General features: G+C 38.9%; 1 protein-coding gene across 6 annotated transcripts in view; it reads left to right on the plus strand.

The window, feature by feature from the left end:
* Nucleotides 1-6,913, plus strand: part of VPS13A (vacuolar protein sorting 13 homolog A) — a 257,663-nt gene extending 250,750 nt beyond the window's left edge. For all 6 annotated transcript variants that reach the window (XM_049633762.1, XM_049633775.1, XM_049633767.1 and 3 more), the window contains 4 exons: nt 58-143; nt 2,788-2,911; nt 5,532-5,606; nt 5,701-6,913. In XM_049633762.1, coding sequence (XP_049489719.1) covers nt 58-143; nt 2,788-2,911; nt 5,532-5,606; nt 5,701-5,751 — 336 coding nt within the window. In that variant the 3' untranslated portion in view covers nt 5,752-6,913. The remainder of the gene's footprint in view (nt 1-57; nt 144-2,787; nt 2,912-5,531; nt 5,607-5,700) is intronic.
* The last annotated feature ends 20,357 nt before the right edge of the window (nt 6,914-27,270 follow it).

A 27,270-nucleotide genomic window follows, 5' to 3' on the forward strand; every position in this document is an offset into this window, starting at 1 on the left:
CTTGCATTAGAATAGAAATACTAATGAAATTCTCACTCTCTCTCACCTTTTTTTTAGGTCATGGAAAATGGAAGATTTGCAAAATACAAGTATTTTACCCATGTCATGATCAACAAAACAGATATGTTAATGATAACTAAAAGGTAACTTTGTTGAATGTAATTTGGTAAGAGGTTAACTGAGAGCCACTCATGAAAGGAAGCAGTTGACATTCACCATTTTTGGCACATAGTCACCCCGATTCCTGCTAACTCTGGTCCTCTTGCTCTACAAGCCTCATCAGAAAACCTTACATAAATTTATGTTCAGCTTTGTGCATGAGTGCGGATAAGTCATAGCCATGCACAAATGTAAATTGTTTAGTATTTTTTCAACCAATTTGAATAATATAGAAATTCCCATAACACTGTCCTCACAGTACCATTTCTTCCCGCTCTGAAAAAAGTGCACAGTTTCAGATGACTCCAGAAGTCTTCTAGTGATATCTATCCATTAGCATACATAGAGATTCAGTCACATAAGTAAATAACATCACTGGAGACAGGTGATTTCTTACGTGGATACTCCCAGCTCCAACCAGATCCTCAAGTAGACGTGTAGATCGAGGTACGTGCAAAATTACTCAGCGGCATAGCTTCAGAGGGGCTAGTTTTTGCAGGAGTTACTGTTAAACTGCGGGAAAGAGTCAGCTGCTGCACTATTAAGACGGGGGTTTTGGATGGATGGCACAGAGTGAAATGTGGCTGAGGGGGAGAGGTTGTGGCTAACTGAAAGAAATTGTCAATAAACTTCTGGTTTTGTTCACTATTGAGAAGGTGAAGTTGTATTAGCACTTACTGGTTCAAATTCACTGTTGAACTTAGCAGTCATTTCTGACGTTTTTCGTACTAACCACTTCCGAGTCTAGAATTTACAACACTATATTAATTTTCTTATATAAAAGTCACACAAAGTAGAAAATCCACGTGGTATTAGAAGGTATACATGTAAAAGTTAATCTTCGTTGCATCCTAGGTACCAGTCCCTCTTTTCCCGGTCCTACAGGCCACCATTTTTACCTGTTTCCTCCTTGAAGTATTCTCTGCCTATACAAGCATACACGCATATGTATCTTAACATAAATGGGAATCTGTTACACATACCATTCTGTACCATTTTTTGCTTAAGATCTATGTCTTGAAGATTATTCCATATCAACATATGGAGATCTTTCTTAACTTGTAAAGGACTACTTTAGCATTTATAGGTATGTACTAAATTTTACATCTAAGTCAATAAACTTTTATAATTGGGGGGCAATGCTTCAAGCATTCTTGTTCTAGCGATTTTCAATCATCTTTTTATTAACCCTCTCCCCCACTGACGAAGCGAACTGTGACTCATCAGAGTTAAACAAGAGTCAGTTTATAGATTAGTTTGCAAGATTTAAAAAATTAACTTTTCAACATAATGGATCTCTTTAAAGGAAGTCATATAAACCCTGATAAAGTAAGGGAAGTGAGTTAGTTGCAGTTGAGTGAAAGGTGATACTCGTACCTAGGATTTCCTTCATTTCCACGTTTCATATTTGAGAATTAAAGTGGCTTTGAGGGGCGCCTGGGCGGCTCAGTGGGTTATGTGTCCAACTCTTGATATCAGCTTAAGTCATGATCTCACAGTTGAAGGATCAAGCCTGGTGTTGGGTGTGGCGCTGAGAGTGGAGCCTCCCTGGGATCCACCATCTCCTCCTCTCTCGGTCCCTCCCCTGCTCTCACTCAGTCTCTCTCTCTAAATAAATAAATAAACTTAAAAAAAGAAAAACAGGTCTTTGAGTCAGGAAAGGGAGTACCAGGAACATACTACGAGATGAGCCTGTCTTTGACTTTTCACGTGGTTGAGGACCTAGGAGAGGACCAGTCAGTTTTTTCCACCAGTACCTGTCATCCAGGATTGGTGAGAAAGGGGAGCAGAGACCGAAGATTGAAGTGATAGATGTAAGTCCTGATTAGTTGTCCCAACCAGGAGCCAGCTCTTTTCTTTATTGCAGTCCCTTGACTTAAAGTATGTATTACTTAAAAAAATAATCTGCTTGCACCTAGAGTTGATGTTTCAACCAGAAGGAATGGGGGAAGGAAAGCCTTTGAATGAAGGATTAAATAGAATTATAGACAATGCATTTTCATTTCTTGATTTTTACCCCCCTCAAAAATGGGAAAACAAGAATTAATTTTAAAACCTCTTTCTGAGGTAGGTTGGTAAGCCTATTGCATGGAGCTTTGGTAATAAAAACATTTATTCTAAAGCATTAGTTACACAAAAGCTCTCCAAAATATTGGTTAATAATAGGCTCTGTAAGTTTATTTTGTATAAAGCGTCTTACATATTTGAATTTAGAAGTACTTCATTTTTTCTAACTTAGGTATTATGTGCTACCAATTTCCCACAAAACGTTGCTTTAGCTACCTCCCACAAATTTTATGTTGTGTTATATTTTAGTTCTCATTCAGTTCAAGACATTTTCTAATTTCTTTTGAGATTGTTTGACTCACGGATTATTTAGAAGTATGCTAATTTCTAAGCGTTTAGAAATAATTGTTTCTGTTACTGGTTTCTAGTTTAATTTCATTATGATCTGAGGACATACTTTGTATGATTTCAGTTCTTTTAAATTCCTTAAGGTTATTTATGACTCATAATACAGTCTCTGTTTGCATTATGTGCACTTGCAATGAATGTATATCTTGCTATTATTATATTACTGGATATAAGTGCCTTTATGTCTACAGTGGGTTCTTTTTTTCCCACCAGTGGTGTCTTGTTTGTAACAAAAGGAACATTTGGACAGCTTACATGTGAGTGGCAGTATAGTTTTGATGAGTTTACCAAAGAGCCCTTCATTGTTCATGGGAGAAGATTACGCATTGAAGCAAAGGTATGTTGAATAGATTTTTTTGAAAACTTGGAACTGAAGATAATAAATTGAAACGGTCCTCCTTTGTAATTTTCCCATCTCTTTTATAGACATTGCTTTGTCTTACTATGGTTTTCCTTGACACCTTCTGTCTTATGCAGGTTTAAAGAAAAGAAAGCTAGGCCAAGAAAAAATGTGATACTTTATGTGCTATTACATGGACAACAGTGTTCCTGAGATTTCATTTTCTATTCAGTAACAGAACCCCGCTTTCTCACTGCTGTCCAAGACACTCAAATGAGAAATCCATTTGTATACGTCAGAATCTCCAGCAGTTCCTTACAAAATGTTTTTCCCTGAAAATCTTACAAAAAGATACTTAAAAAGTTCTCTCTCTCTCTAATAGACCATTGTTGGTGGTTCTTTTTCTTTTTATAGATATTATCTTCCCAATTCAGTTAAAATCTTGAAGGCAGATACCATTTCTTACTCTGCATTCATTACTAGCACAGTGCCTGGTACTTGGATGTAGATAAAATGAATTGCTTGTCTTTTGGCAAATCAGCAGAGACTCATTATACATTGTAAGTTGTAAAGATTGCACTACATATTATATGTGATACAAAGAAATACAAGGTATTTGGCTTCATGGTATTTGACCAGATGTGTGTAGGGGGCACTTTGGCATTGGCTGTGCACGTAGGAAATATTGTAAATGACACAACCAAAGTAAGTTTTGTTCTTTGTTATTTTTGTTGTACTTTGAGGAATTTAATTGGCTCCTGTAACTGAAAGTCTTAGGTCTTTATCTGCTAGTTTAGATATGCTCCAATAATGTCATTAGCGGTTATTCTCTCTCCCTTCCTCTCCTCCATTCTCTCCTTCTTCACCACCCCTGCTTCTAGGTCCTACTTTCTTCAGTGTTGGCTTCATTGTCAAGCCGGCCAGCAGAAGTTCCAGGTTTATATCCTACTAGCTCAGCAGAATGAAAGCATCTCACTGGGTCTCACTGGGCCACCTTTGGTCACATGCCTATTCCTGAACTAATCTCTTTGGTCAGAGAGCGGGTGTGAGCCAGTTGGCCAGGTGAGGGTCATGGGATCACCATGATGCTACCAAGAAGGAAGGGTCAACTCTATCTGAAGTATTTGGAGTGAGAGAAGGTGAGAAGTAGTTACCCAAAGACTCAAAAAGTTGTTGCTGGAAGAAAGGGCAGTAGACACAGGCAGGCAAAAACAACAGATGTTTTCTTGGCTAGTCTGTAGAACAGAACTGCCCTTAGACCTTGTGTTTAACCATTGAAAACCATTTCTCTAGTCTTCCCACTCGTTCCAAAGACACAAACAGCTCATGAGTAGACCGGCCACTTGTTCTTGAGGATCTTAGACCAACCTACACATTGAGAATTTCTCTGATTCACTCAGAAAATGAAAGGCCCTGTAGCCTTATTATACAAAGTAATGGATAGTGGCTATTCCTTCTGCTCTAGCCTGTACTGCTTTCTTGGCTTTTTTCATACCTTTTTCTCTCTCCAAAAATAACCTTCTTCTTACCTTCTTGGTTTCTTTCCCTTCTACTTTTCCTTGAAATCTTTTATCAGTGTATATCCTTTTTTTTTTTTTTTTAAGTAAAAGAATCTGATTTCTTCTGCAGTCCGTATTTACATGGATGTTTGAATTACTTAGAGAAATTGTTCAACCTGTGAGACCCCCACATTTCTTCTTCTGTAGCTCTGCCTATAGTTAATGGAAGTAAACTGCCCTCCTGAATAATCCTGTTATTTCTGTTTGTCTCTCTCATGCTTACCATCCACTATTAGCTCTCCCCACAAACATTGAACAGAATGCCTAAAGAATGTTAAAAGTAGAGGCCATCAGAAAAAAAAAGAAAAAGCAGAGGACATTAAGTTTAAGCTACATTCTTACTGCATGACCAATTTAAAATGTCAGAAGTTGGGGCGCCTGGGTGGCGCAGTCGGTTAAGCGTCCGACTTCAGCCAGGTCACGATCTCGCGGTCCGTGAGTTCGAGCCCCGCGTCAGGGTCTGGACTGATGGCTCGGAGCCTGGAGCCTGTTTCCGATTCTGTGTCTCCCTCTCTGTCTGCCCCTCCCCCGTTCATGCTCTGTCTCTCTCTGTCCCAAAAATAAATAAAAAACGTTGAAAAAAAAAATTTTTTTTAAATGTCAGAAGTTACATACATAACACACACCCCATGCAACACATATGTGTGTATGTATGTACACACATATAATTTTTTTTAGCTGAGCTCATCATGATTTCATGGCCATATATCAAGAACTATCTGAGAAACTATTTGGGTGGTGGGGGGGAAGAGCTAAATTCTAACATACCCATTATCATTAAGCTTAAGTTACAGAGCTTTAGCAATTTAAATCTCAAAGCTTTGTAACTTAAGCTTAGTGATAATGGATATGTTAAAATTTAGCCCTTCCCCCCCTCCCGCCCCATTTGTGTTTGATTCTTCTTGGATTCTTCATTCTTGGCTTTTTTATGTTTGTTTTTTTAGGTACATAATTTGTGTAAGGTGGACACTTTAAGCACAGATTTATAAAACTGTGGCATTTTAAAATCATATTTCTGCAACTGGATTTTCATTTTAATGAAGTTATTCTGTTTATAGGAACGAGTGAAGTCTGTATTTCATGCCAAAGAGTTTGGAAAAATAATTAACTTCAAGACCCCAGAAGATGCTAGGGTAAAAGCCAACTTCTAGATTTACATTGATTACATTTTGAGTTTCATTGCAAGTTCTTGAAATAAGCAAATGTTGGTTTGTTTCCCCACAACAGTGGATCCTCACGAAACTAGAGGAAGCAAGAGAACCTTCCCCGAGATTCTGATGGAGAATACTGCCTGAAGAGAGACAACAATAAATCATTAGAGTTTCTACCTTGTACCTTTCAAAACCAGTCTGGGAAGTACAGTACAGAAGTAATTTCAAGTAAATAAAAAAAAAAAATCAGTTACAATCAGGTAAAACAATCAGGTGATTAAAATATTTCAACTCATTGGAGATCCATTTGGTCTTCTAACTTGAATCATGCATATGGTTAACATTCTAATTACTTTACAAAAGCAACATTTATTTGATGAACCTTAAATACTTGCTCCAAGTGATTCTCTGCAGTGTAGAGAAATTGCCCATATTTCACCCCACATGGAGGTAAATTTAATGTTTCTAGTTCACATTTTAAACTTCCGTCATGAAGTTTATAACTTCTATCTTCAGACTCCCTGAATCAGTGATGGGTAAATGATCAAATCAAACATTGCCTCGGTATCAAAAACTTTAGTGGTGGTTTCTTTAGAAACATGAAGTTCTTTTTACAGATAAATATTTTGGTATTATTTTCCTTATTTTTTTTATAAAGGATAGGTTTGAATTATACTTCCATAGCATGACTATGAAAAACATTTTTTAATATACTATAATACAGATTGAGTAATACCCCTTCAAGCTTGAAGCCTTAGAAATACTTTCTCAAGCCAACTTCATGGGATCTACTCGGTTTACCCAAGTCACGTTTTTAACATTGCTGACTTTACAGGAAAATCCCTGAAGCCTTAAAATAACAACTGTCCATTCATTGGAAATATGAAATAAAATTCCCACCATCTTAGATGTGAGTTATGCTTCAGAACAGACAGCCCTTCTTGTAAGTAAATATATGTACCCTAAAGTGTTAATTACCTGTTCTGTTGGCAAAAGATTGGGAATTTCTGCTGTGCTTTCTGTACAGTTATTCAAATGAGAATCACTTTTTTAAAAGCTCATCGGAAAAAAAATCGTGGACTGCACATTAATAAAAATAAGGTCATGGGCGGGGGGGGGCGGGTTTCTTGGTTTTTGTCCAAGATCTTGTAAATTAATATAGTATGAATGTACTTTTTCAAGTGAAAGGGGTTGAATACATGACTGCAAACCATGAAGAGAACAATGCAGTGTCTTATTTCGTTACTGAATAATACAGAGTATTTGATGCATGTCGTATGTGCCATGAAATTATTATAAACAGTTTCTGGGATTGGAGACTCTGGATAGTAATAATTGTGAAATTCTCCTCAGGGTCCTCAAACCCTTGCTTTGTTGTAAAAGCTAAAATAAACAGCATGCCAGACTGTAATTGTATTTCTTCCTGACCATATCCTGCTACTAAATACTTTGATTTTCCTCTGATTATAAAAACACATTGTTTATTATCAGTAGTCTCCCAGTATGTTTTTTTCTTTGCTGAATATAAATTGAATCAAAAGATGACAGATTTCATATCCCATGGTAGCGTGTGCTCGCTCCCTTGATGGCTTTTGTTCAAAGTAACATACACATTGTCTCTGTTGCCAAGCTCCTCAACTTTTACGTTAGAATTAAGCCTAAGAGTAGTGGCCAGAAAACTTTGATCAGATTGTCCTCATCCGAAATGTTGCTTTACTGGAGTTCCATTCAGGACCACTAACAAAGTACCTCATTACCTACCACTGTTGCAGAATTTTTTTATCACAGTACCAGGGATTCGTTGTTTTGCCGCTTCGAAGAATCCAGCAGGTGGACACAAAATGAGCAGCAGGCAAAGTTTATTGGAATATGAGATCAGAAAGGAAGAATAGTATGAAAGCTCTCTCTACAGAGAGCGGACATTCGAAAGTAAATGCCTGCAGACTATAGTCAAGGGTCCTTGTTTCATAAGGTTCTGGTCAGCATCCCCTTCCCTTTCCCCTTGTCCCTTCTCAGATTCTGCACTTACTGACTAGACAACTCTAGGTGCTGGGTTGTCCATTCCTGATTGGCTCGACTCCATTGTGTGAGGAGTCAGAATGGTCATACTGTCCCATGTATAACATAAGTTTTATGGTTTAGCTAGGTATTTTGAATGTCAAATTCCTGAGGGGGAATCTGAGGGGGAGTAGGTGTGTCTGTTACATTTTTAAGAGGGACCTTACGCCTGAGGGGGTTTGCTGTAGTCAGACACTCCCAGCGTTTTTCCAGAATAATGTGTTTTTCCCCATCCAGGGAGCTCGGGTCCTAACCTTTCTCTCTCTGCCTATTTTATCCTATCTTTCCCTGTTACACTAGTTTCATGATTTCATTCTCAAAACATGCAGGCGCAAAACTTCTTCTTGGGTGTCCCACGGTGAAAGAGTAAACATATTTTTCTAGGATCCTCTGGAGGGCAGCAGGGAATGGGTCTTGTACCTAGTACACATGCAATCCCAGCCTGCCTGTTGTTTCTGTTCCCTTACCAATGAGGACCTACAAATATCTTTTCTTATTCTTCAGTAGTCGTCTGCCCATCAGCACCTCCTATCGCTACCTTTGTTTCTGGAGTAGAAAGACCCCCAATTACAAGAGCAGTGGTTTATCACTTGTCTTAGAAGATTGTCTTCATCTAAATAAAGAACAGCAGATCACTACATAACGAGTCAGTCTTTTTAGCATAACATTTTACAATTATGTGTTTGATTCTATATTATTTTTTCTTGAATATTAGTCCAGAATCTTACTGTATTTGAAAATCATCTTCCCTGAGTTATATTTAACACTGAATGACTCTGTTTGAAAACTTGAAGCTTCTTAGTTGTTTGGTGGCTACTACCCAATGAGATCCTGAGGATTATGTCTCTGTGTTGTTAGCTGTAGCCCCAGCCCCTTAATTCTAGCACAGTATATTTTCTGCTCTGTGATAGTTGTGTAAAGCCCAAGGCAGAGTGTCTATTCCCTGCTAACTCTCCGCTGAAAAAACTATGATTAGAAATAGCAACTTTGATTTCTGGTACAAGAAGCAGCTTGTGATTTCTTCACGTTTACAAAATACTGTCTGAACCCAAGAGCATGTGCACTTCTCCAGTGGCTTCCCTGTTACTGTGTATGTATCGGCTGCTTCTTCCCTGGTGTTAGCAAGACCTTAGGATTTTCTCCAGGTTCAGTTTCATACAGCCCAGGTTATTTTCTGGTCCCTAAATAATCATCATCTGCTGTAGGCCGTCCGGGCCTGGAAAATCCTCCTCCATAATCCTAACCCATGACAAAACTGTCCTATGGCCTCCAAATAAATAAGAATTTCTTCTTCTGTTATTTCTATCATAATTATCTTTCTCATTTTTTCTGATGATAGTTAACAGTAATATTTTCCCAGTGAATATATATGCATCTAGCTTCTGCCTTAGAAATATGCTAGTATTTTATTCCTACCTAGTAAAAAATGAAGACCCTACTCAGTGCTCAATTTTCTGCACCTTGGTTATTCAGTCATCAATTGCCAGTGTTAAGTGATCCTTCAGGCCAAGCCAAGACCCCTGTATTAAAAAGATTGGGACAAGATACTAGGCTAGTTTGCCTATAGGAGTAGAAAATGTGAGCCGAATACATGGAAGATAGAAAGAAGTAGCCATTTGGAACTGGATGTTTTCATGTTCCTGCCAACACAACTCAGAGAAATTTGGGTTCCAAGGCCATTGCTTTTTACCTTTTCTCAAGATCAATTAAAATCTTAAAGAACAGTGTTTTTTCAGGCTCTAGGTCTTTGTTTCTTTAATTTTTTTTTAAATGTTTATATTTGAAAGAGACACAGAGTGCGAACAGGGGAGGGTCAGAGAGAGAGGGAGACACAGAATCTGAGGCAAGCTCTGGGCTCTGAGCTGTCAGTACAGACCCCAGTGTGGGGCTCAAACTCAAAAGTGGTGAGATCAGACCTGAGCCAAAGTCCGACGTTTAACTGAGCCACCCAGGCGCTGCCCCTCAAGCTGTGGGTCTTAATCGATTAAAGGGCCATAAAATCAATTTGACTCCCCAAGACCAGCATATTTTAAAGTGGAATAGAAATGAAAATAAGAGAACATTGCTCATAACAAAGTTAAATTTTGTTTCCTGAAATGTTGCCTACTTTGCATACTGTGTGTACTGGGTCACGATATAAAATGTTATTTCCTATTGTGAATTGCAGTTAAAAAGCAAACAAACCTTGAGAGCCACTGCTGTGGGAGGCATGGACTATCTACTAATAGTTGGAACAATCTGGATTGGGTGGAGCCTGACCTTCGAGAAGGAACAGCAGGTCCACAACTCAGGAAATCTTCAGATTGTGATCACTGTATTTTGTTTTGAGTGAGACAATAGGCTGGCTCTTGTTTTGGTTTTTGGAAAAGATGTTTTTCTTTCCCGGTGTGTATCAGATTCCCTCAGGTATCAGAAAAAGCAGAGAAAAGTTAGATTTGCAAGCAGCACCCCAAAAAATGCCACAGGCTGTCATTTAGAGATACGTCAACCTCTTTCCCCCTAGGACTGGGGACAAAAATTCTCTAATTTTATGAACTTGCTCTATCTGCCTTTGGTGTGATTCATTGTACACGTGGTAGAGGCCCTTAAAAGCAGGAAGCTTGGGGCGCCTGGGTGGCTGCGCGTCCGACTTCAGCTCAGGTCATGATCTCGCAGTTCGTGAGTTCGAGCCCCACGTTGGGCTCTGTGCTGACAGCTCGGAGCCTGGAGCCTGCTTTGGATTCTGTGTCTCCCTCTTTGCCCCTTTCCCGCTCATGCTGTGTCTCTCTCTGTCTCTCAAAGATGAATAAACGTTAAAAAAAATTTAAAAAGGGGTGCCTGGGTGGCTCAGTCGGTTAAGCGTCCGACTTTGGCTCAGGTCATGATCTCACGGTCTGTGAATTCGAGCCCCGCGTTGGGCTCTGTGCTGACAGCTCAGAGCCTGGAGCCTGCTTCGGATTCTGTGTCTCCCTCTCTCTCTCTGACCCTCCCCTGTTTATGCTCTGTCTCTCTCTGTCTCAAAAATAAATAAATGTTAAAAAAAAATTTTTTTAAAAGGAAGCTCATATATAGGTCACACTGTCTCATGTTCTGGGGGGTACTGTACAAATGCTAATGCAGTGTACCTGACTAAAATAATTAGATTTCCTCATTTCTATAGAATTCAAGGAGAAAATGTAGATAACCTGCATTCCTTATGCGCGGCTCAGGACAAAATTTATTCAATCTGATTTTCTTTGGTGCTATTACCCAGTATCACCTGTAGCTCCTATACATACCTTAAAAGCAGGCCATTCACCCTCCTACCCAATCCTTTGAAATACGCTTTTGAAATTACACCTTACTGCTAATGCTGACCATTCAGGTTAGCCTTAAGGCTAAATCAAGTTAGCCTACATCAGGTTAAAACCTTGATGGTTCTTTTACCCGATAGTTTTGGTCATTGGCCAATACAGCTATTAATGCAGACTTTTGCTCATGCTTCTTTTCTTTCTGCCATAATTGGTGTCACGTAGTACTCGATTCAGGATTATCCCACAAGCAGGTCAGCACATGGACTGTGAAGGTGCTGGATCCTAACCTTGTGCAAGCCTCCTTCGTGTTTCTTTAATTGAAGCGTTTTTTTTTTTTAACTTCCTTTTTTTACCTTTTTAAAAATTTCCTCTTTTGTAAAATAACTTGTTCCATGGCATTAGAAAAAAAAAAAGCTTTACTTTAGAATTATGCATTCTTTTTTTAAAGCATTCTAGCATTTTCAAAAAAAGTTGATACTTGTGGTACTCAAAGAGCTACACGAGACATATAACTTCACATTTTGTAGGTTGATACGAGTGTATACTTAAAGGTTTTATTCATACAATACAAATTAATATGTATTATAATTTAATATCCACTATGATAGATATCTGTCCATCTGAAAGCCCTGTCACTGAACACCATCGAGTATTTCTCTGATACCTTTACCTCCTAGTAAAGTCCTGTAACAAGAAATCCTGTGAAAGTTATAAAAAATCTAATAATCAGAAGTGTACTTAAAGCAGAACCTGTGTTCCATCCTTACTTGTCAGTGTTCAATTGGGTCCCAAAAGTTCTCAACTGAGGGGCTAAAAACCACTCAGAAATGTAGATTACATTGATAAGTTCCCAGTGTCAATAATTTTATACACAATCACAAACTTAGAAATTGTATCTGGGGCTTTTTTCAAGGTCAAATAGATTGTTACAGACTTTTAAAAAATGATCATCTCTGCGATTATGCATATTACATATGAGAATGAAATTTTCAGGGAATGTGCACTTTAAAAATACTTTCTTACTAATTTTTGTATTGACCCAATAGTCTGTGCTTCTTTGGAATAGGCTTATCATTCTTTGATAAAAACATGGTTATTGATGATGTTAATTTTTTATCTATTTCTGCATGACTGCAATATTTCCTTCATTTTTGTGTTCCTTATACCTCTTATGTGGGTGCCTGACCCAGTTGCCTATTACAGTCTCTGTCTTGTTTTTTTATTTATTCTGAAAATTTATAAACACAAATGTGTATAGTGAAGTTCTTCCTCTTGAAATTGACCTTGGTCTTTTTTTTTTTTTTTTCCTGAAAATTGATTAGCCATGCTCACCAATGACGCTATTCTAAATAATCACTATTTTTTGCTCTTGGTAGAATTAGATTTCTTGGTCAGATGACTGCTCAGTGTATGTATACTTTTTCAAATAAATTGAATCAAAGATTTCTGATCTTCAGTCTGTCTCTGTTTTTAGTTGTTGAGTAGAACCAGAAAGAGAACCTATAAGTGTTCTTGCCTATCTAAACTCCACCCTTTTGGGGGCCTAAATAAATGTGGATAATGGATTGCCCAAAGCCCTGTTTTTTCAGTTAAAGACAGCATTCCACCCCAGCATGGTTGTTGTGAACTAAAGGGTTATGGTTAATACTTAGCAAGTTCTTTTTTTTTTTTTTAGTTTACATCCAAGTTAGCATATAGTGCAATAATGATTTCAGGAACAGAATCCATTAATTCATCCCCTACATTTACTACTACAGTGCTCAACAAGTGTCCTCCGTAATGCCCTTTGCCCATTTAGCCCATGTGCCCACCCAAAAACCCTCCTGCAGCCCTCAGTTTGTTCTCTGTATTTAAGAGTCTCTTATGTTTTGTTCCCCTCCCAATTTTTGCCTCTCTTCCCTTATGTTCATCTCTTTTGTATCTTAAATTCCACATATGAGTGGAGTTATATGATATTTGTCATTCTCTTGACTTATTTTCCTTAGCATACATAATACACTCAAGTTCCATCCATGTTGTTGCAAAGGGCAAGATTTCATTATTTTTGATTACCAAGTAATGTTCCATTGTATATGTATACCACATCTTCTTCAGCCATTCATGTCCATGAACATTTGGGCTCTTTCCATACTTTGGCTGTTGTCAGTAGCACAGCTATAAACATTGGGGTGCATGTGCCCCTTCGAAACAGCACTCCTGTACCCCTTTGGATAAATACCTAGTAGTGCAATTGCTGGCTCATAGGGTAGTTCTATTTTTAATTTTTTGAGGAACCTCCATACTGTCTTCCAGAATGGCTGAGGCTGCACCAATTTGCATTCCCACTACCAGTGCAAAGGGGTTCTTCTTTCTCCATATCCTCACCAACATCTGTTGTTGCCTGAGTTGTTAATTTTAGCCATTCTGACTGGTGTGAGGTGGGATCTCATTGTGGTTTTGATTTTATTTCCCTGATGATGAGTGATGTTGAGCATTTTTTCATGTGTCTGTTAGCCATCTAGACGTCTTCTTTGGAGAAGTGTCTATTCATGTCTTTAGCCGATTTCCTCACTGGATTTTTTGTTTTTTGGGTGTTGAGTTTGATAAGTTCTTTATAGATTTCGGGTACTAACCCTTTATCTGATAATGTCATTTGCAAATATCTTCTCCTATTCCATTGGTTGCCTTTTGTTTCCTTCTTTGTGCAACCTTTTTATCTTGATGAGGTCCCAATAGTTCATTTTTGCTTTTAATTCTCTTGCCTTTGGAGATGTGTCAAGTAAGAAATTGCTGTGGCTGAGGTCAGAGGGGTTTTTTCCTGCTTTCTCCTCTAGGGTTTTGATGGTTTCTTGTCTCATATTCAGGTCCTTTATCCATTTTGAGTGTATTTTTGTGAATGGTGTAAGAAAGTGGTCTAGTTTAATTCTTCTGCATGTTGCTGTCCAGTTCTCCCAGCACCATTTGTTAAAGAGACTGTCTTTATTCCATTGGATATTCTTTCCTGCTTTGTCCAAGATTAGTTGGCCATACGTTTGTGGGTCCATTTCTGGGTTCTCTATTCTGTTGCATTGATCTGAGTGTTTTTGTGCCAGTTCCATACTGTCTTGATGATTACAGCTTTGTAATACAGCTTAAGTCCAGATTGTGATGCCTCCAGCTTTGGTTTTCTTTTTCAGGATTGCTTTGGTTACTGGGGGTCTTTTCTGGTTCCATACAAATTGTAGGCTTGTTTGTTCCAGTTCTGTGAAGAATGCTGGTGTTATTTTGATAGGGATTGCATTGAACATGTAGATTGTTTGGGGTAGTGTTAACATTTTAACAATATTTGTTCTTCCCATCCATGAGCATGGAATATTTTTCCACTTTTTGTGTCGTCTTCAATTTCTTTAATAAACTTTCTATAATTTTCAGCGTATAGATTTTTCACTTCTTTTTTTTAAGGTTTATTCCTACATATTTTATGGCTTTTGGTACAGTTGTAAATGGGATCAATTCCTTGATTTCTCTTTCTGCTGCATCATTGGTGGATAGAATTACAACCAATTTCTGTGCATTTATTTTTTATCCTGTGACTTTGCTGAATTCATGGATAAATTCCAGCAGTTTTTTGGTGGAATCTTTTGGGTTTTCCACATAGAGTATCATGTCGTCTGCAAAGAGCAAAAGTTTGACTTCCTCCTTACAGATCTGAATGCCTTTTATTTCTTGTGTCATCTGATTGATGAGGCTAGGACTTCCAACACTATGTTGTATAACATAGTGGTGACAGTAGACATCTTTGTCACGTTTCTGACCTTAAGGGTAAAGCTCTCAGTTTTTTCCCCATTGAGGGTGATATTAGTGGTGGGTCTTTCATATATGGCTTTTTATGATCTTTCTTCTGTTCCTACTTTCTTGAGGGTATTCTGTCAAATGCTTTTTCTGCATCTATTGAGAGGATCATGTGGTTCTTATTCTTTCTGTTATTAATGTGATGTATCGCATTGATTGATTTGCAGATATTGAATCAGCCCTGCATCCCAGGTATAAATCCCACTTGATCATGATAAATTATTCTTTTAATGTTTTGTTGGATCTGGCTGGCTAGTATCTTGTTGAAAATTTTTGCCTCCATATCCATCAGGGAAATTGGTCTGTAGTTCTCCTTTTTAGTGGTGTATTTGTCTGGTTTTGGAATCAAGGTACTGCTGGCCTCGTACAATGAGTTTGAAGTTTTCCTTCCATTTCTGTTTTTTTTTTTTTTTTTGGAACAGCTTCAAAAGAATAGGTGTTAACTCTTTCTTTAAATGTTTGGTAGAATTGCCCTGGAAAGCCATCCAGGCCTGGACTCTCGTTTTTTGGAAGATTTTTTTATTACCAGTTCAGTTTCTTTACTGCTTTTGGATCTGTTCAAATTTTGTGTTTCTTCCTGTTTCAGTTTTGTTAGTTTATATTTTTCTAGGAATTTGTCCATTTTTCTCAGATTGCCAAATTTATTGGCATATGACCACTCGTTATATTCTCTAATTATTGTTTTTATTTCTTCAGTGTTGGTTGTGATCTCTCCTCCTTCGTTTGTGCTTTTATTTGGGTCCTTTTTCTTTTTGATCAATCTGGCTAGTGGTCTACCAATTTTGTTAATTCTTTCAAAGAACCAGCTCCTGGTTTATCTGTTCTATGGTTGTTGGTTTTTTCTTTTATTTAGATACTGATTTCTGCTCTAATCTTTATTATTCCCCATCTTCTGCTGGTTTTGGGCTTTATTTGCTCTTCTTTTTCAGCTCTTTAAGGTGCAAGGTTAGGTTGTGTATTTGAAACCTTTATTCCTTCTTTAAGAAGGCCTGGATTGCTATATACTTTCCTCTTAGGACCACCTTTGCTGCATCCCAGAGGTTTTAGGCTGTGGTATCTTCATTTTCATTGTCTTCTGTGTACTTTTTAATTTCTTCTTTAATTTCTTGGTTAACCCTTTCATTCTTTAGTAGGATGTTCTTTACTCTCCAAGTATTTGTGGTCTTTCCAAATTTTTTCTTGTGGTTGATTTAGAGTTTCATAGCATTGTGGTGTGAAAATAATGCATGGTATGATCTCAGTGTTTTTATAATCTTCGAGAGCTGATTTGTGTCCCAGTATGTGATCTATTCTGGACAGTGTTTCATGTGCACTCGAGAAGAATGTGTATTCTGCTTTAGGATAAAATGTTCTGAATATATGTTAAGCCCATCCAGTCCAGTGTGTCATTCAAAGCCATTGTTTCCTTGTTGAGTTTTTGTTTAGATGATCTGTCCATTGTTGCAAGTGGGGTGTTGAAGTCCTCTACTGTTACAGTATTATTATCAATGAGTTCCTTTATGTTTGTGATTGATTTACATATTTGTGTGTTTCACATTGGGGGCGTAAATGTTTGTAATTGTTAGATCTTCTTGGTGGATATACCACTTAATTATGATGGATATACCCCTTAATTATGCCCTTCTTCATCTCTTGTTACAGTCTTTATTTAAATACCTAGTTTGTCTGATATAAGTATGGCTACTTCAGGTTTCTTTGGGCCATCATTAGCATAATAGATGGTTCTCCATCCCTTTACTCTCAATCTGAAGGTGTCTTTAGGTCTAAAATGGGTCTCTTGTAAAAAGAGCATATAGATGGATCTTGTTTTCTCATCCGTTCTGATACCCTATGTCTTTTGACTGGAGCATTTAGTGCATTGATGTATAGAGTGAGTAGTGAAAGATAGGAATTTATTGCCACTGTGTTGCTAGTAGAGTTGGAGTTTCTGGTGGTGTTCTCTAGAACTTTCTAGTCCTTGTTGCTTTTGGTCTTTTTTGTTTTGTTTCATCTTTTCTTCCCTTCAAGAGTCCCCCTTAAAATGTCTTGCGTGGCTCTTTTTAGCGGTCACAAACTCCTTTAGTTTTTGTTTGTCTAGGAAAGTTTTTCTCTCTTCTATTTTGAATGACAGTCTTCCTCGATAAAGAATTCTTGGCTGCATTTTTTTTTTCCTATTCACATTGAATGCATCCTGCCACTCCTTTCTGGCCTGCCAAGTTTCTGTGGATAGGTCTGCTGCAAGCCTGATCTGTCTTCCCTTATAGGTTAAGGACTTTTTTCTCTCACTGCTTTCATGATTCTCTCCTTGCCTGAGTATTTTTTGAATTTGACTATTATATGCCTTGTTGATGGTCAGTTTTTGTTGAATCTAATGGGAGTTCTTTGTGCTTCTTGGATTTTTGGTGTCTGTGTCTTTCCCCAGATTAGGAGAGTTTTCCACTGTAATTTGTTCATGTAAACCTTCTACCCCTTTTTCTCTCTCCTCATCTTCTCAGACTCCATGATCTGGATGTTGTTCCTTTTTAATAAGTCACTAGTTTTCTAATTGTTGCACTCTTTTTCCTTAGTTTCCCCCTTTTCCCCTGCTTCATTATCCTCCCTAATTTTGTCTTCTATGTCATTGGTTTGCTGCTCTGCTTCTTACATCCTTGCCGTGAGACATCCATTCAAGATTGCATCTCAGTTATAGCATTTTTAGTTTCATTTTGACTGGATTTTACTTCCTTTGTGTACACAGAAAGGGATTCTATGCTTTTTTCAACCCCAGCTAGTATTCTTAATATCATGATTCTAAATTCTAGTTCAGACATCTTGCTTATATCTTTGTTGATTAAGCCCCTGGCTTTCATTTTTCCTGTTCTTTCTTTTGGGGTGAATTTGAGGAAGGAAAATAATAAAAATGAAAAATTAATTAAAAACAGCACAAATAATCAAATGAAGCTAGATCCTAGGTGTGTTTGAGTCTGGTTATTTAAAGCTTGACAGAATGGATTAAAAAAGGAACAAAAGAAAAGTTTAAGAATTAAAAAATATATTCAAATATATATATATGTGTGTGTGTGTGTGTGTGTGTGTGTGTGTATACACACACACATACACCATAAAATAGAAGAAAGTGAAATGAAGTGAAATAGAATAAAAAATAAGTTTACAAAAAATTAAAAAGAATTTTCAAAAAAGGAAAATAAAATTTTTTTCTCCTGTATCCAAGAAAAGGATACAGGAGAAAAAGAGAAAGCTAATTTAGAGGAAAGCAAAACAGAACAAACAAAATGAATAGATGAACCAGCAAGCAAACAGAATGAAACCCAAATGAAGTTACATCCAGTTTTCCCTAGAATTCAAACTATGAAGTACTCTATAGTCCATACAATAAACAGGTGGAGAGACATGTGGTGGTCCTCTAGGGCATGTGCTTGGAGGGCACAGTTGGGCGGGGCTTGGCATAAGGGCTCCATTCTCCACTAGGTGGAGCTGCAAAGCTTACTGGGGCGAGTTGGTGTGGCACCATACACGTGTATGTGCATGTGCAGGAGAGGTGAAAATGGCCTCACCCAGCTTCCTAGTTTCTGGCACAGGAACTCTGCACTCTCACCCACCCACAATTAAGCACCCCTTCTTTGTCTCAGGCTTCCATCTAGTTCCCACTTCTAGACTGTGTCCAAGCCATCAGCCTGCCAGGTGGCACCTCCCTCCCAAATTTTGTCTCAGATGGGGCTGTGTTTCCAAACCCCTCACTTCTGAGAACCCTGTGGCATGGACCTGCTCCAACCCTTTGGGAGAGGGTCTCACTGAGCAATGGCCAGGTGGCAGCTGCCCCAGAAAAAAATTGTGCAATCGTGCAGCAACGAAGGTTCAGAGATTATGGCAAATCACAACACACAGCCAGTGTCAGGTTTCACTGCACTCTGGTGTCTTTGTTCTAATACCAGCAAATGCGGCCGTTCTCCAGGGTCCACTGGGACTTTTGCCTGTGGGGAGGTCTTTTGGCCTCTACCAAATGCCCTCTAAGCAGGGGAACCTCATCTCCCCATGTGGCCCACAGATCCCTTGGACCTCACTGCCTGCTCCTAGAGATTTGAATACTTAGTAAATTCTTAAGCAAAGCACCAAGAATGTGCCTCTCCACTTCATCAAACTTCAACTGCCTCATTAGAATGACGAAGAGAGAATTTCTTTACTTGCGGAATTAATGTTGGCAGAGATGATTAATTTACCTCGGTTATGGAGAGTTCAGCCTTTACGTGACTTTATAAAATACTCTGTTGTTACTACCTTTTGTTATGATTTATTAGCCCTCCTGGTACTAGAAGTGATTGAAACCCATCGTGTTTTGGGATGCTTTGTCAGTCAAAGGTAAGGTAAGTTTAATAATAACTCAATGCTAGCAAGAATTTAAACAAAATTCTGCACTGTTTAATTCCCTTGATTACTGATTGTCATGAGCACTCTTCGTAAGTTAACCAATTATCAGAAGCAGTTCTTGACCTTTAGTGCGTGGTGTGTTTCCCCTCCTCCCTGTTGCTCTGCTTTCTGTTTGTTCCTAGATATCCCTGAGACCTACTTCCCCATCTCTTTGGTCTCTTGGACAAAGTTATCTTGGCTGTTTTCTTCTCGGGCCTTCAACTGTTGCAGCTAATCTTTAATGTTTTGTCCGTGTCCACAAAAAGGAATGCAAAAGCAGTCATTTCTTGACGGAAGGTTCGTTTTTAAAACTTAATATTGCTATAGTAGAATCACTACCTCTATGAGTAATTCCTGTCTTTTCCAGCATCAGTGCTCTTCTGTTTTTTAGTTTTTTATTTATTTTATTTTTTTTTAACATTTATTTGAGAGAAAGAGAAAGAGAGAACCTGAGCAGGGGACGGGCAGAGAGGGAGAGAGAATCCCAAGCAGGCTCCACACTGTCAGTACAGAACTCAATGGGGGGTTTGATCTCATGACCCATGAGATCATGACCTGAGCTGAAATCAAGAGTTGGACGCTTAACCAACTGAGTCACCCGCGTGCCCCTGCTCTTCCGGTTCTTTAATAGCTTCACGCTTGGAAGTGTTCCAGCTGAATGAGAACCTATTTTTTAACTGGCTGAAAAAAAGGCTTAGTACAGTTGCAGGAACGCTGACACATTGTTCCTTAACGTATGGAACTATCTGGGTAGGTTTTGCAGACTGGAGGTGTCACGCCTTCAATCCCTAAGTGATGTGATTTTGTGTGTATTTGTATGTGTGTTTGCACCTTCAAATAAAAAGCAGAAACAAAACCATACTGGGCCTGCCGTTTGAAGCACTCTGCACTTGCCGGGTGATTCTGCTGCTGCTTTATTGGGCCAGCTACTAAAGGAATCCAACACAACATGAATACAGAATACCTCAAAAAGGAGCATGAAGGGGAGTAGAATATGCCACTCCCAAAATATGCCTCTTTGGCATAAGGATTTTTAAGCAACAACAGACAGGAAAAGCAGAAGGTACCTTTTGTAATGGAATAAGCAAAATCTTCTTTTGTAACGGTGCCTCCCTCTATGTATTAGGAAAAGAGGAATGACTTCCAATCACAAACTCATATCAGTGCAAAAGAAGCTCAATTTAAATCTGCATATCAGCCTTACTATGCTTTTCCTGGTAACCTCCCATAACTGGCCTTCCCACCTCCAACATATTTCTCATGTGGGAAAAAATAGTATTGAAGGTGATAGCCTAGGCCATCTCAGGGAGTTAGTTTTCCTGGGTTTCTCCCATGTTTACAAGAGCTATACATGTTATTAAACTGTGTGGTTTTCTCCTGTTAATCTGTCTTTTATTACAGGGGTGGGATCCCACCCAAGAACCTAGAATGGGAAAGGGAAAATTATTTTTCCTCCCCTACAGTTTGGCTACTCATGATGGGACTTGCTGAGATACCACACTCCCTCTGGAGCCTGCGGATAAGTATCCTGAAAAACTGGCAGAAGCTGGCAGAGGGTAAGAATACTAACCAATATCTACTCTCCTAGCTCTTTCTCTGTGCCTGAGATAGGAAGGGAAAATTTCACCTTCTTCCATCCTTTAATAATTTAGATTAGCAGGAAAAAATATTTGTATGAACCGTTCCTTGTGTATAGAGACTCTTATAAAGATTCTCGTTATGAGTACCCTTATTTTCTGTTGATCCCTTTCGCCCCAGAGATAGTCTTTGTTTTCTGTTGTTTCTTCTGTGTCATTTGTCATGAGGAGGAGAACCATAGGCCAGAGGTTTTCCTTTCATCTTTGTTCTATGTCTTGAGAGCTTGGCTTTTTTACCAATGAGAGTACTTTCTCTGGTCTCCACTGGAGGGAACACGCAGGTATGGTTTTATATGTGGCAGCCAGCCAAACAGGCTGGGGATCCAAGACAGGAAGTGAGAGACAGCATTCTCTATATCCTACTGTGCCCATTCTCAGGGGAGTTTGTCTTAGGGGTTCCCAGTATACACGGGGCCTGTCCCCTCAACCTTCATTGTCTCAGTGCCAGAAGAGTCCCTTTCCAGTAGTATCTGTCTGGTGTCATAGATTAGCAGGTCTGGGGCTGGAGATGTCTCACTTTCTCCTGGGAAACAAGAGATACCCTTTCACTGCATCATTCTTACCGCCTGTGACAAGCAAAGTCTTTGCCGTCTTAAGCTAACTCTAAGAGCAAACTTTCTAGATCTTGTAAGGGCTGCATCATTTCCAACAAAGGGTTGGATGCCTCTTGTCTGCTCAAAGGGGACACCTCTCGCATCCACGCTTAAACCATAAAAAGGCTTATTGGTTTGAGTCCCTATGGAGATTAATATAAGATTCTACTCATCAATAGCCAGATGATCTTTTGAATGGGACGAACTTCTATATACGAAAAAAAAATTTCTCTCTCAATCTACACAGTTGCCTTACACATCTACAGATGATCAAATTGAAAAGAGGACTTGAAGGAATAGAGCCTTTGGCCTTAAGAACTTTCTTAACAAAATGAAATTACAAAGCCCTTTTTATCTCCGCCTTCAGAAGATTCTCCCAGATTTAGAGAAGTAGTAGATCAGTGGCCATTCACAGCCCCACTCACAGGGATCTTGATTGGCTGTTCAGGGGTCTTCTTCCCACCCCTGTACACTGCAGTGATGAGACAAGCCGGACAGCCCTCTGGGGCAAACTCCCCTCACAGAGGAAATGGATGACCAGAATTTCTCCCGGGCCCTCCTGCAAATGATCAAGGAAGTGGATTCGTTAAGGCTGCTGTTCAGGGCCTGATAGAAACAGTAGTATAGTCTTTTCTCCCTAAAGTGAATTGGTCCAAGGTTGGATTGCACACTCAAAAATGAGAGCATTCGAAAATTCTTGCTGATCACTTTATATACATTTTACAAAGGCATGCTGCATAGGGGCACCTGGGTAGCTCAGTCAGTTGAGCCTGGACTCTTGATTTCAGCTCAGTTCATGATCTCACGGTCGTGAGATCAAGCCCCGCCTCTAGCCCGAAGGGCTCCACACTGTGTGTGGAGTCTGTTTATGATTGTCTCTAAAAACCAAAACCAAACCAAAACAAAAAGGTGCCTGGGTGCCTCAGTCTCTTACGCATCTGAATCTTAATCTTTGCTCAGATCATGATCTCACAGTGAGTTCAAGCCTGCGTCAGGCTCTGTGCTGACAGCTCAGTTATTTATTATACATACATACGTAAAATGCCTTAAAAAAATAAAAACAAAAAACAAAGGCATACTGCATTTAACCCTGAAGTTCCTGGACATAGAAATTTAAAAATGTGTGTGTGTGTGTGTGTTCAATTTTAGAGAGAGCATATGATTAGGGGAGTAGAGCAGAGAGCAGAGAGAATTTTAAGCAGGCTCTGTGCTGTCACCACAGAGCCCAACAAAGGGCTTGATACTATGACCCTGGGATCATGACATGAGCCCTAATCGAGAGTCGGGCACAGACTGAGCCACCCAGGCACCCCCATAGGAATGTTTTGATTGCCATCTTAATTGGAATGGAAAATTTCCCCCATATTGATGTCAAGAGGCAAATTGAAGATAATGTAATTGGTGGGTCAGCTACAGAGCATCATTGAGGCTCACCTAATTCCTTGTGGAATTAGAAATACTATCTTTTGTCTTACAAATCTTTACAACATTAGAAATGCAATTCTAGAAACAATATAGAGTCCATCTATCTTTACCAATCCCAAAGCCTCCCCTCTTCATTTCAGAATGCTTACAGATATTGTATAAGATTGGAATATTAGAAATAGAATTGTCCTGCACCTAAGAAAAAAAAATAATCATAATTACTCTAGAGTTCTGATAATAGACAAATATATCTAAAACTCTTTGGAGAAAACTTGGACACTTTCCCTGTGCTTGTGAGATGTACATTTTCTATCCCCATCTTCTCTAGGAGCCAAGAGCCATCTCTTTGAAATGAAGACTTTAGGGAGATGATGAGAATCATGAGAAGGGAAAAGGAGCTATTTGGAAATTGGGCAAAATTTTAAAAAAAGAAAAAAAAAACTTAAGTATCCTCCATACAAATCTTGATAAAAAAGCTTTAGCCATCTGAGTTAGCCATAAATAAACTTAAAGCATTCCATCTGCTAGAAACACAATTTGGGTCCAATCTTTCTTTTATAAAGTACTGAGTTTCATGTTACTATATCTGATTCATGGTTACAATGTTACAATGCTAGGTCTAAGGTCTCTGTTTATATCTATGTGTGTGTCTATTTATGTATGTTGTAGATGTGATAATTTTCCACCTCCAGATAGTATTGCCAAAATTAATTTGTGAATCAGCTCTATTTAATTGGCTCAGAAAAAACTGCTTATATGAATTAAGCATTTCTAGACTCAGAAATACAGAAACTCACCCAAATGTTTTGCAAGTTCATGCAATCTGGGGATATATTTGGTAAATAAAAGCTATTTTAATTTGGTTTAATTGAAATGGGTATTGATGGGGTTTTGGAATGGTGTGGGGGGCTCCGGAGCTGATGGCCACAAATTCTTGAGACGCCTTCAGTGCAAAAAGGTGATTTTATGAAAGCATGGAGACAGGACCGGTGGGCAGAGCCGCGTGGAGTTGTGAAGAGTGACTGGTTATGTATGTACAATGGAGTTGGGGGAGGTAAAGGCAAAGGGAGGCCTCCAGAGGGACTTCCGTGTGCTAAAGAGGACCAGTAAGATACCTGTGAAGCTAAGGTGGTTTTCCTTGTAGTAAGGCACTAACATGAAGACAGTAGGGAGTTCCTGGGAAAATGTTCTACTCTGTTTTTGCCTCGAGTATTTGTCAATGGGCTGCAGATTATAAAGAAATTTAATTTTACCTGCCATTTACTTCTTGTCTTCATTCCCCACATCACTATGGAGGGGACGGCCATGTTGGGGCTCCAAAAAACGGAGTCTATAGGTTTCTGGAGATTAGGCTATTGATAAGACTGCCTTTTTCTTATCATTTGCTAAGACATTTGTAAACTGATGGAGACTTCTGACCTGTATGAATGTGATCTCTATCAGTTAACCATTTGTTTTCTCCTCTTAGCTTTAGGGCAACCACAAATGCCTGAGGAAAGTCACGCATATCCCACCCGGAGGGGGGGGGGCGCAGTTTGCTAGCTTGTGTTTGCCCTCAGCTTGCCTTATGCTACCTCATCAGGTCTGTCTTCAGAGTTGTCCGTGGATATAATGCAGGTACACAACTTTCATTCTACCTGGTTTATTAGACAAATGAGTTCATGTGATCTCTTACAAAACTTGCCAGCAAGAAAAATAACAGCATGGCTTTAATGCCTCATGAAATTTTTAGAAGTAACCTTGATATGATTAAGAAGAAGTGAATTAAGTAGATATAAGTGGGATTAAAATGTATACGTGAAATTTTCAACAATGATGAAGACAATATGTCTACTTTAAAATAGCTTTCAAAATATTTTTCGTAATTTTACACCCTAAAATTTTCATAAGTGAAATGATAGAAGTTTATTAGAATATCTAAATTTCTAAATATGATAACATACTGAAACATTACTTACTGAATGTAGCTTTATCTACTTTTGGCTTGTTGTAGAGAAACTAAACATATTTGGGTCTGTTAGTAAACGTCTTGTACTACATTTACAAATTGTACTATGAAGCAGCATATGCTTCCATAAATTATGAAATGTATCCATAAATTTGCCAATACACAGAATGTTGGTATGTAAGCAGTTGATAAATGCTGCTTCTCACTAGAAATTAGGGTTTCAGAGGGTTGGGAATACTAGTTAACATATGTAATTAAACCTACCAGAAATAGGAAAGCATTTCTGTATCCAAGGAAAATGTGAGAAACAAACCCACCGACCCAATCAAAAGAGAGCCACAGAGACTTGGAGCCCAGTGAAGCCAGGCTTTAACCAACGTTCTTGCAAGAGCGGGTGTGTCTGATGGATAGGCACACTCGGGGCAGTTTCAGCAGATAATTTATCTCCTAGCGCGTAAGTCCTCCTCCCGGTTCCTCAGTGGCTGAGTACCGCAGAGGTTGCTGCCTTACCTGGACGTGGCCTATGCCCATGAAAGGCAAGATGTAGTCTGATTGGAATAAATGTACGTTCCTTGAGGTGACGCAGAGACTTTCAGCCCCTCCTCCCTCTGTTCTTTGGTGCATGCCTATTGCAAAGCCCTGGGGTATTAGCCCACGAAACGGGGAGGGGAAGAAGAACCAGGAAGTTAAGGTTTGGGTCTCCATTGTCAGGAGGAAGTTTCCTATATGTTTCCAATACATTGTAAACCTACTGTTAATCAGCACAGCTTTTATTTGGTATTTCTGAAAATAAATCATCTCCCTTCTCACAGAGAGTCAGATGTGCTTTGGGTTAAGAAAAGGTATGAGGTACGAAGATGCATTTTTGTTACAGGAAAGAGAAGTTTTGTTCGAAAAGTAGAATGAGTTGTTTCAGAAGAGGAAAGGGGGCAATAAGGGACAAATTAACTGCATATAGAAAGTCGCAAAGAGAAAACCTTGTGTAATTAGGCTGGCTAAAAGGGAATGAATTCATAAATGTTTAAAGATAAGTTTTAATATCATTTACCTGAATATATTCATGTAAAACTAACAATTTCCTTTCATCTGCTAAAAGTGTAACTGAACCAACAGGAGGTGGCTCCATGGTGAGTCACAGATAAAATCTACACCGGGTGGAGTTGTTGGACAAAGTAAAATTGATTTGCAGCGGTGACTCCCCAAGCAAGGGTGGATGGGTTCCTTTTATTTAGGGTTAGGGTGGATATCTAGATATAGGGAAGCCTTGTCATTGTAGAGGCGGATATGAGCTGGCACACGCACAAGATGCCCACACTACATTGTAGATTATGTAAATGAGTCTTGGGATCCTCCTCAGGCAGAGATTTTGGTCTCATAATGAGGTAAAGATAGTTGTCAGTCACTCTCGAGGTCACGCCTTGGTCCATCTGCACAGGTGAGAGGGGTTTAGCTCCATCCGGTCCGGGTGGTCTGGACCAGCCGGAGGTCTCCTCAGGGCAGAAGCAATCTAGGACTCTCTCTCTGGGGTGGTTTCATTTTCCGTTTGCCAGAGTTAAGAGACAAACTGAAAAGAACAGCTCAAGGAACCACGTGGGACAAAGGTTGGTGAGTACAAGCAGGTGGGTGGTCAGGGCTTGGGGTCTAGCTGGTGACTAAAGGACCAAATTCTCTTGGTCTGCTCCTGATGAAATACCGCAAAAGGTTTTTCTTTCCCTTTTAAGTAGTTTGACCAGAAATCAAAAGATTGTGTTTTACTGAAATAATTTCCTGTGTTATCTTTATCATCAGGTCTTTGATTACTTAAGAAAACCGAGTCTTCTCAATATTAAGAGCCAGTTTTGCTCACAACGATGTCACCTTCTGTATTTGCCTTTAAAATCTTTGGTCACTTTGGTTAAATAGGTGAAATCAAGTATAGTTTCATAAAGATAGGTCATCCTAGTCAAGTGTTCAAAACTAATGGTATTTTTGAAGAGCTGAAAATCAAATTCTAAACGAAGTCTTTCTGACCTGGAACGAACTAGGGATATTCCAGAGGGCCCCTGGAACATCTCAAGATTTGTCTCTCTGTTAAAGGAGCTATCAAACTAATATTAGGCTTTTGTTAAATTACACAGGAAGCACTCACAAATAAGTGATGCTAAACTTTGTTCAGGTTGTATTTGTACGGATACATGTTACTAACATAAACGTTCCAGAAATTGTATGAAATTCCTAGAAGTCTGCTATGTCCTCGTATAATGTTACTACTTGTAATCTAGTTATTATCTTAAAACAGTATGTCACAGAAATAACCAAATTTTCTTGTCAATTGCATTATAGTGAACACTCATCAGATCTTTATTCGTGGCCATTTTTAAAGTGTTTCGCCATTAATAGAGGCTACTGTTCTGCTTTTGCAAAAGTGCTTCATCTTCAGGGAGAGTCCTGGAAAGGATTCTGACGAGTACAAATTTCCGGTAACTTCCAAATCATACCACTGAACTGAGCAAGAACTTATAAAACTCTAAGGAAAAAGTG

Source organism: Panthera uncia, chromosome D4, assembly GCF_023721935.1.
Source record: "Panthera uncia isolate 11264 chromosome D4, Puncia_PCG_1.0, whole genome shotgun sequence".
NCBI classification, from domain to species: Eukaryota; Metazoa; Chordata; class Mammalia; order Carnivora; family Felidae; genus Panthera; species Panthera uncia.